This window comes from Rhododendron vialii, chromosome 2a (assembly GCF_030253575.1).
Source record: "Rhododendron vialii isolate Sample 1 chromosome 2a, ASM3025357v1".
Lineage (NCBI taxonomy): Eukaryota > Viridiplantae > Streptophyta > Magnoliopsida > Ericales > Ericaceae > Rhododendron > Rhododendron vialii.
In genome coordinates this window covers 35659022-35669429 of record NC_080558.1, presented here as the reverse complement: position 1 = coordinate 35669429, position 10408 = coordinate 35659022, and the positions used below count along the sequence as shown (strand labels likewise).

The window sequence follows — 10408 nt, the reverse complement described above, 5'->3', positions numbered from 1 at the left end:
GGCCGAGTAAGGTTTTTGCTAAGATTTTCATTTTTTAACTTGATTTTATAAGGTTAAAAATGAATTTATCCAAACTTATACTACCATTTTTGGTGCGTAGATTGTGTCAATAGAAAATTCATACGCAAAGACTGTTGGACACAGATCCGAACACAAATGTATCTAACCCATCTGACGGATTTACACACAAAAATATGTGCTTCAGTTAACATAATAAATGTAAACAATATCCATGTGGGTCATTTCTTATCTTCGGAGATCTATGTGCATTAACAATTCTAAACACATCTGCAATGACTATCAAAATATTTGCACATATTTTAATTTAAAAATCAGCGATGTTACTCACATAGCAATTGTGCACAGATTGCAGTATGGAGCCCACTATGGGTTTCACACAAACAATCCGAGCCGTCCATTGAATTAAAACATTTTTTGTAAGCTCCTTGCAAAAAATTAGCTCAATCCCATAACTACAAGTGTTTAATTCAATCATTTAATTTTTTATTCGGATTTCAAGATAATGAAAAGTTAGATGATTGAATCAAGTACTTATATGTACTGTATTAGATTAAACATATTTTTTCGCGTGGGCTATTGAAAAAATATTTTACATTTAATGAACAACTTGGATCATTTATGTGAGACTCGTAGTGGGGCCCACACCGCAATCTAAGTGTGCACAGTTGTGAGTATCACTTTTAAAAAAAATGGAGTATTAATCTAACTAATTCAGTAGTCCAATCATCTTCCACTAGAGTCTAGAGTAGTAATACAATAATTTCGTGAATTATGACCCATCATCATACTTATTATGGAAACTCAAAATACATGTCAATTTCGGCCGAGTATTCTATTCCATTTGTACTTTTTAATTCCCAATCCTATCATTCAATCAAATTAAGCCTATAAATACCCCTCCAACCGCTTCAACTTCTTACAACCATCTCTCTCTCTCTCTCTCTCTCTCTCTCTCTCTCTCTCACACACACACACACACACTCACACAAGTTTAAAAAAATGGTACAATCCATGGCTTCTCTTATCCTCGCACCCCTAGTCGTATTCTTATACCTATCACTAGCAACAGCAAAACACTGGGACGTCGTAAGTTTAGGAGCCAAAGGAGATGGACGGACAGACTCAACCAATCCCTTCCTTAAAGCGTGGGCCGCGGCTTGTGGCTCGGCGCAGCCAGCCACAATCTACGTTCCTCCGGGAAGGTACTTGCTCGGCCAGGCAAAATTTTACGGCAGCCAATGCAAAAACAGCCACATCACCATTCGTATCGACGGGACACTCGTGGCTCCCTCAGACTACCGCGTTCTAGGAAACGCCGATAACTGGCTCCTGTTTGAACAGGTGAGCGGGGTTTCGATCTACGGTGGAACCCTGGACGGCCAAGGGTCCGGTTTGTGGGCTTGCAAGGCCTCCGGCTATGGTTGTCCCCAAGGAGCTACGGTATGTGTTGGGCGACTACAATAGCTTGCAGTGGAGTTTGAACTAACTTGGCTTTTTCTTTAAATTAAATTATGACTTACACTTGTATTTATTAAATGTTACTTTCTTCATTCCATAAAGTTTGTCTTGTCCGCAAAAAAAGACTTAAAAATAATATTGTCTTTGCAATAAAATTTTAAAAAAAATTCAGCAATTTATTAGATATCACTAAGTTCTTTTAGTTTGTGAAATTTTTTTTGAATTTTTTCTTTAAAAAATGCACTATTTTTTAATCTTCATTTTGTGGATTGGACAAATTTTATAGGACGGAGGGGGTAGAAGAGTGTAAATCACCCCAATCCCTACCCAGTCCATGTACAAAGATATCAACTTCATTTTTATAGAACTTGAACCCACAATTTCACTCTCCTAAGTGCAGGTGCAGAAATGTTGGCTGGGTACGTACGTTTTTTTTTTTTTTTCCATAGTTTCGGTAAAGTAAATTTTAGCTAGGATTCAGAGGAATTAGAAAAATTAAAGAAATGTGAAAGCAACTAGAAAAGTTTTCTAGAAAAAAAAAATAATCTTCAAAAAAAAAATGATAACTATGAATACTTTTGTTTTGTAGCCAATTATCTAAAAAGTTATAATCCAAAAAGGTAATTTTTCCCTCAGCCGATATCGACAGAGTTCGTGAGGAAACAAAATGTTTGAATGCTGGATGGTGGTTGTTACTAAAGTGGATAAATGGTTCAATACCGTTTTCAAGACTTCTTTAAAAACAAACACAACTTGAAAGAATAACAAAATTTTATTAATGCAATCGACAGAACTCTAACCTTACAAAATACAAACTACTCGTAACGCTAGGATTTAAATGCGAGAAAGGTAAAGGACATTAAAACTAAAGAACAGAAAATGTAACGACTTATATAGAAAATAAAAAAGAAGAGCTTTTTCGGATGACCCTTCTAGGTGTTTATAGGTTGCTAGCTAGCAAACGGGGCCAAATGCATAGTTTCTGAGATTGCAACATATTTTATGCTCTCTCTCTCTCTCTCTCTCTCTCTCTCTCTCTCTCTCTCTCCCTCTCTCTCTCTCTATATATATATATATATATATATATATATATATATATATATATATATATATATATTGCTTGGAAACTAATCAGACTAATTGTCAATGACTGAATGGTCAACCATGCATTTTCTTGGGCCGTGTTTGAATGCCAACAAAGTGACAAAAAAATAAAATTAAGAATCAACTTGATTCCTGCTTCATTACCTATTAATTCTAATACAAATGTTAAAAAAAAAAATTCTTAATTTGATTATCGATTAATTTTAATCGCCAGTTCAAATAAGATCAGCTTGCATGCAAGAATTCCTGCTTCATTCATGTCAAGGCTCCCATTGGCACAACTTTTCGAATGTCTTCTTTTTGTTTTTTGTTTTTGTTTTTCGAACATTTGTCAATTTTGTATCATTTTTTTTTGAAATTAATAAAAAAGTAAAAATGATTGCAAAAAACAAAAACAAAAATTAACTGAAGATAGACAAAAGGAATTCGAAACATAGATAGATTTTTTTGAAGTATTTTGTCTTTCCTAAACTTTTTGCGAGTTTCTGAGAATTGTTGTATATCTTGTACTTCTGATTCCTCTCATCCGAACGGATTTGAGAAATTAAATATTTTGAACAATGGCTAAAATATACTCACTAAAGATGAAAACAAACCACTGATTTAGAAAATTCAAGTTACACCATTCTGCTAAGGTTCTTACTTTTTCAGTACTCCCTCCGTCCCTAAATAAGTGTCCGACGTGCAAAATTAGGCCTTCAAAAAGATGCATTTGTTTTGTTAAAACAATCAATTTTTTTCACAATTCAATCGATAACAATGAGTTCTATTAGATTGTGAAAAAAATTAATTTTTTTAATAAAAAATATACATGTTTTTAAAGCTTAATTTTGCGTGCCGGACACTTATTTAGGGACGGAGGGAGTACTTTTTTTCCGTTTTACGAGAAGTTATTCCCTCATAATATATTATATTTAATTCAAAAAATAAGTATTTATTTTCAATTTAGTACTTATTTTTCTTAGCGGAACAGGATTAGTCTCCACCTTAACATACTAGAGAGAGTACAATAAGGATCTTTATTTAATTACTTCTCTAGTTTTTTTTACCACTCCTACATTTGACTGCATGCATAATCCAGAAACATATAGATGTGAATTTTGTTCGATGAATTAATTGGGTTTTTCTTTATTTGTACTGTGTATAACTACAGACACTAGAATTCAGCAAATCGAACAACATCTTGATCAGCGGACTAACATCGGTGAACAGTCAAATGTTCCACACGGTTATCTATAGCTGCACTAATGTTAAGGTACAGGCAATGAAGATATCAGCATCAGCGAATAGCCCAAACACGGACGGAATTCACGTTGAGTCCTCATCGACCGTCTCGATTTACAATTCTATGATTGCTACCGGGGATGACTGCATCTCGATCGGTCCAGGCACTACCAATTTGTGGATTGAGAACATTGCCTGCGGCCCTGGCCACGGTATTAGGTACGAATATACGTACATGCATTTTCGGTTTCATTGCCCTGGCATAGAGAACTTTCACGACAGCAAAAACTGAATAGAGTTTGCGTTTGTTTGGAATATTCCATACAGCATTGGAAGTTTGGGAAAGGAGTTCCAGGAAGCTGGAGTGCGAAACGTGACTGTTTCCAGAGTTACGTTTACGGGCACGCAAAATGGAGTGAGGATAAAGACTTGGGCGAAGCCGAGCACGGGCTTCGTTACCGGTGTCGTCTTCCAGCATGCTACTATGGTCAATGTCCAGAATCCCGTAATCATCGACCAAAATTATTGCCCGAATAACGAAGGTTGCCCCAATCAAGTAAGAATATTTCTTTAAACTAAGTACATTTGTCAAATAATAATTTTGGTGTTTCGGGATTGTGCTGTCCAGTGGATACACAATACCATGTTGTGCATCATCCGAACCGTCCGTTCGGTAATCCAATAGTTCAGATTTCATTACAAGCATCTGAGCCGTTAACTGCCGAGATGAAATCTAGACCGTTGAATTGCCGAACGGACTACTTGAATGTGCACAACCGCACAACACCTCCCCCGGGTTCACCCCTGCACAACACCATCACCCGGTTCATTGTTTCCTCGTTTTTTGCTGGAACTGATTGTTTAGCATATATCCACATCCTTAAAGTAAGTGTTTCTTTATCCACGCGAGCTGTGGAAGAAAGTGAAACACTCAATTTTTGTATTTTTTAAACAAGAGATGTACATATATTTAAATATTAGTTGTTATATAAATACAAGCTTTGGTTTCCCAAGAATTATGCACAGTCAACTTAATTTAGTCCTCAAACTAATGGTTTACTTTGTGACTTTAAGCGTCTTCTCAATTTCTCATAAAACATAGCCAAATATTAGAAGTATATATCTTGATATTTTATTTACCTAAAAATAAATTTAATAAATTGTAAATAATGCGGATACAAAAAATGTAAATTATGTAACTATGCAATGAAAAAAAATTGCAACAGTAATGATGCATTTTTGCCGACCTAACTATCATAAATCCTAACTTCACCACTGACCAAGTCTATTGCTTCTAAATTTGTCATCGGCAGGCTTCGGGCGTAAGAATTAGCGACGTGACGTACCAGGACATACACGGGACATCAGCGACAACAGTGGCTGTGAATTTCGATTGCAGTAAAGAATACCCATGCAACAGGATAACACTGGAAGACGTGAACCTCAGCTACGGGAATAAACAATCCCAAGCTTCTTGTGCCAACGTTGAAGGAAGTGCTTCTGGCTTGGTTACACCCTCAAGCTGCTTGTAGCTAATAAGAACCGAAAATATCTATGGAGGGAGAAAACTTATTTTCCCCCCTCTGTAATATTCATTTTGTTATATATATTTATCCCCACTAGTCCTCCTAGTTTAAAAATAGTCGAATCCAAAAAGTTAGGCAGAACCCATCAAATAGCTGAACAAGAAAGAAGACACTTGCTTGGGCCTGTGGCAGTATCAGCCCTCTTTAGCTTGGAGCCTGGCCTTTGCAAGTGGTAATATATATAGTAGTTAAAGTCCCTTATTTTAGCCAAGTGACTGAATTTGCTCCGGTTATTGTTTCGGACAGTCCAATTAATTGTCTTACAAAGCAAGAGATCGATAGTTTACGTGTAATAATTTGTTGTTGAGTCCACCCTTATGACTAGTGAGAGGGCTCCAGCAATTCTACGGGACAGTTACTGAATTCCATTTTCTTTTCTGTAACTGTTATAGAAAATTTCATTGTAAGCGAAAGCGTGTGCTTTTCCTTCAACGAATGCAATATATGTAATCCTATTGTTCTCTCTTTTCTGTTGCTTTAGTTAAATTTAAGGCTTTACTTAATTTGTTCAACTCGAGTACTATATTAGCATACTAATTTTGGCGAGCATTTCACCCAAAGTAACTGAAGAGCGAGTTTGGTTCGAGAAGAACATGTATGATCGATGTAACACGCAAGAACCTTTGAATTTTGTTTTGTTAATTAGTAAGTCTTTCGCCTAAAGATCTAAATCGTTTCAGGTACAAAGATACAACAACAAAACACAACCAGACTACTACTTGTTTTACTACAAAATATAACCGAAACAGTTCAATTTTAGAACTCCTGATGCGGAAATAACATTACACATTAAAGCTAAAATGGCGAACTGAAATCGAAACCAAGCTATGCTTTAGTCCATGCATGCTTCACATCCACAGTGTTTTTGAAACACATTCATTGCCTAACCGGTGGTGCTTGAGTTTTGCGACTTTTGTCATTGTTTGTCTGCTTGAATACATTGGTTGTAGGGAGGTATTCCCGAACAGATCCAAAACGAGCCCGAGCACGGTCAAAGAAAAGGTCAACGCGCTATGGACCAGTGATATGAGAAGTCAATGGTCCAGAGAGGTTGTACGATTCTCGGTGCAATAACACGAGACGTTATTGGACCAAATACAAGGAAAATGACATGAGATGCCACTGTTCAAGAAACTTGTTCGGCAAAAGAGAGCCGAACAGGAGGAGAGCTCCTTAGAAAGGATATGGTACAAATTGTTTCCTTAGGACCAGTTACATGTGAAGTAACTGGTCCAGGCCGTCTGTTCGGCCATCTCATGGCCGAACAAAGAGAGAAGTCCTATTAGAGGAAACATTCTAGAAGGGTTCAGAATCACTGGTATTCCGTTAAGGGATGAGATCCCAAGAAAATAGGATCTAAGAAAGATACCCAACGAGTATGGGATGTTCGGCTTGATATGGAAAGAATCCTACAAGGATTAAGGAAATAAACTGATAAGGGAACGAGAATCCAAGAGATCCTAGTTTTCCTATACGAGGTAGGAAACCTAGGGCAATATGGATACTTGGGCAGCAAGCATCCATGAATCTATAAATATAAGGTAAACCTAGAGGTAAAAGGTACGCAATACACTGCATTCTTATTGCTTTCCTACTGATAATTAGGGTTTGATTGCTAGTACGTGATACTAACAAAGGCATCGGAGGGCCTTTGCTACGAGAGGCAAAGGTGCACTCACTCCTTGTCTGTTTTGCAGGACAAGGGTTTCATTGACAAATTAGGGTTACGTTCAAGAGGCACGTGAAGCCGCTGCATTCCAGTGCTGTTCAGAGCACTACTTGAATTTGTCCACCTACAATTGGCGCCGTCTGTGGGAAACGAAAGAGTTCTCTTTGAAATACGCCCATGGTGGAAGTAGATCCAGCAACGCCACACGACCCAAAGGATGTATTAATTGGAGGAGGAGACAAATCTCTACCCGGGGCTCCGAGAAAACCCGAAGGAGGACACAAGAGGACCACAAGTAAGGGCCACCCCCTTACCATCCACGGCGACTCCAAAAATAGAGATGGGGAGACGGCATCGAAGTCCACGAGAAGGACTAAATCCCATCGAGGGGATGAATCGATTGCACACTCCAGGAGTGTATACCGTAGCGAGGACGTTCTTGATAAGAAGAGACAAGAAATTGAGGAATATGCTCGTTTGATCAAAAAACGAGAACATGAGATCAAAGAACTAGAGAGGATCAGGGAACATCCGGAGGACTCCGGACTATCTCGAAAAAATTCTAGAGGCAGTGAATATGCTTTGGTACAGTACAAAAATGCTCCTTCACGAGGAAGAAGGAGCAGAAGCAGAAGTCTGACCCCAAGGCGACATAAAGCTTCTCCACGAAAAGGAAGGAGCAAGATCCGAATACCCGAGCGAAGGAGGGTATCTCCGAGAAAGACGAGAAGCAGAGGTCGAAGCTCTACCCCCGAGGAGGAAGGGAGTAGGAAACATCATAGGGACAGGTACGAGAGACCTGATTTCGATTGGGAAAGAACTAGATCCAAGAAAGGACCAGATGATGAAACCATGACTGCACGGGAAGCAGCACGGAAAGCACTTCAGAATATAGCATCCTCCCCTTTTGCAAAAAAGTTACAGGAGGCTATATTGCCGACCAGGGTAAAGCACGGAACGTTCATCCTCTACGAGACAGATCCTAATCCCGTGGCCCATATACAGCATTACCAGCAAGCAATGTTTATGCATGAAGGAGATGATGCAATCATGTGCAAGATGTTCCCGTCGAGTTTAGGGAAGGTTGCTTTGTCTTGGTTTCATAGATTGGGCTCACGCTCCATCCAAACATGGGTGCAGTTGGCCGAGGAATTCACTGCACGGTTCTTGACGAGCAGGAAAGCTCCCAAAACCTTTGAGAGTCTTTCTTTTATGAAGCAAGGAGAGGACGAGCCGATCAGGACTTATGCAAAAAAGTACTGGGAAACCTTCAACGAGATTGAAGGATGTAGTGAAGAATACGCAATAGCCACGTTCAAAACAGGCTTACCTGTTCGGGGGGAACTGCGTAAGTCTCTAAACATGAGTCCCGTGCAGACATTGGCAAAACTGATGGAGAGAATTGAGCAGCACGCCAGGAACGAGGATGACATTCTACGAGAGGATGGTAAGTTGGCCGCCGAGCAAGTAAAGGGGCCTATAAAGAAAGCTGACAAGCCAGAGCCCAAAACTTATCGTGAAAGAAAAGATTATGGGTAGGCGAAGAAAGAGCAGTACAAGGATAAACAAGCCCCGGATCCCAAGTCATTCTTTTCAATAAACACGGTTTGGAAAGAGCCCATTTACAGGATTCTTTATCGAATAAAGAATCAACCTTATTTCAAATGGCCCCCAACTCTTGGTGGGAATAAAGATGCAAAACGTGCTACGAATCAGCACTGCAGTTACCATAAGGATTGGGGCCATATGACTGAGGACTGTGAGATGTTTAAACGGCATCTTGATGATTTGGTTTCGCGAGTTTATCTCAAAGAATTTATCCAAGAAGATCCCAAGGATAAAGACAAAGCAATGGAGTTGGATTACGAACAAAATCCAAAAGGGGTAATCCATATGATACATGGATTAGCCGAACCTTATACGAGAAATGAGGTGAGATTGCTTCAGAGACAAGTGAAACATGACCAACAAGTGATGCAGTTGGGGAAGAAAAGAGGGCGCAGCGAAGGGGCAAGCAACGAAGGCATAGTTTTTACGGATGAAGATCTGGGAGGAGTCCAGGTACCACACAACGATGCTTTAGTCATAACCCTACGAGTTGGGGAATATGATATGGAAAGAATCCTGGTGGATTCAGGGAGTTGCACCGAAGTGCTACACTACGATGCATTCAAGAAACTGGGGCTCACTCAAGAAGATTTGGTACAATCAGTAACTCCATTGGTCGGATTTGGGGTAGGAGTAGTTTGGCCATTAGGCAAGGTAACTTTGCATGTTCGGGCTCGGACAGTGGTGCTACGAACCGACTTCCTAGTGGTGGATGTACCGTCTTTCTATAACGTGATTATAGGGAGAACATGGTTGCACAAGATGAGGGCAGTCTCCTCAACTTTCCATCAGATGGTAAAGTTCCCAGGGTCTAATGGGATTGAGCACATCAAAGGTAACCAAAAGATAGCTCAACAATGTTTGGTGTCCATCATAAAGAGAATCCATAATGCCCACAATGTTAATACTGTGGAAATTCCGGATCTGCCGACCATTGAGGATATTGGAAAAAACCCAACCGAGAGGGTAGTTGAGGATTTGAAGAAAACACCGATCAACGAGACTGATCCAGATAGGTATTTTCTGATTGGGGAATCATTGCCAGTGGACGAAGAGGCTGAATTGATAAGTTTCCTAAAGACTTATGTCGACGTATTCGCCTGGACACCAGAAGAAATGCCTGGGGTAAGTGCAGACGTAATTTGCCACCATTTAAACGTTGATCCTGAGCATAAGCCAGTCGTTCAGAAAAAACGGAGGGCAGCCGTGCAGCATGTGGATGCAGTTATCGAAGAAGTCGATCGTTTGTTGGAGGCCAAAGCAATACGAGAAGTCTACTACCCAGAATGGTTATCCAACACTGTTGTAGTAAAGAAAAAGAATGGAAAGTGGCGAGTCTGCGTAGACTTCACATACCTAAACAAAGCCTGCCCGAAAGATAGCTTTCCACTTCCAAGGATAGACCAACTCGTTGATGCCACTGCAGGGTATGAACGAATGAGTTTTCTCAATGCATATCGAGGATATCATCAAATTGCCATGTTCGGGCCAGATCAGGAGAAGACTTCTTTTATTATACCACGAGGGTTGTACTGCTACAATGTCATGCCCTTTGGATTAAAGAATGCAGGGGCAACGTATCAGAGACTGGCAACCATCATGCTCAGAAAATTGCTCGGCAAAATTATGGAGGTTTACATAGATGACATGGTGGTGAAAAGTAAAGCTGGGCAAGGCCATATTGCAGATTTGAGAGAGGCATTTGAGATTTTAAGGAAATACAAGTTGAAACTCAACG

At 39.6% G+C, this 10408-nt stretch overlaps 1 protein-coding gene across 1 annotated transcript; it reads left to right on the top strand.

Moving 5' to 3' along the window:
- The first annotated feature begins 1020 nt into the window (after positions 1-1020).
- Positions 1021-5339, top strand: LOC131316186 (polygalacturonase-like). Its single transcript, XM_058345481.1, has 4 exons — positions 1021-1461; positions 3737-4026; positions 4135-4363; positions 5121-5339. Exons 1-4 carry the CDS (start codon positions 1021-1023, stop codon positions 5337-5339), a joined length of 1179 nt encoding a protein of 392 aa, XP_058201464.1.
- Positions 5340-10408: the final 5069 nt, after the last annotated feature.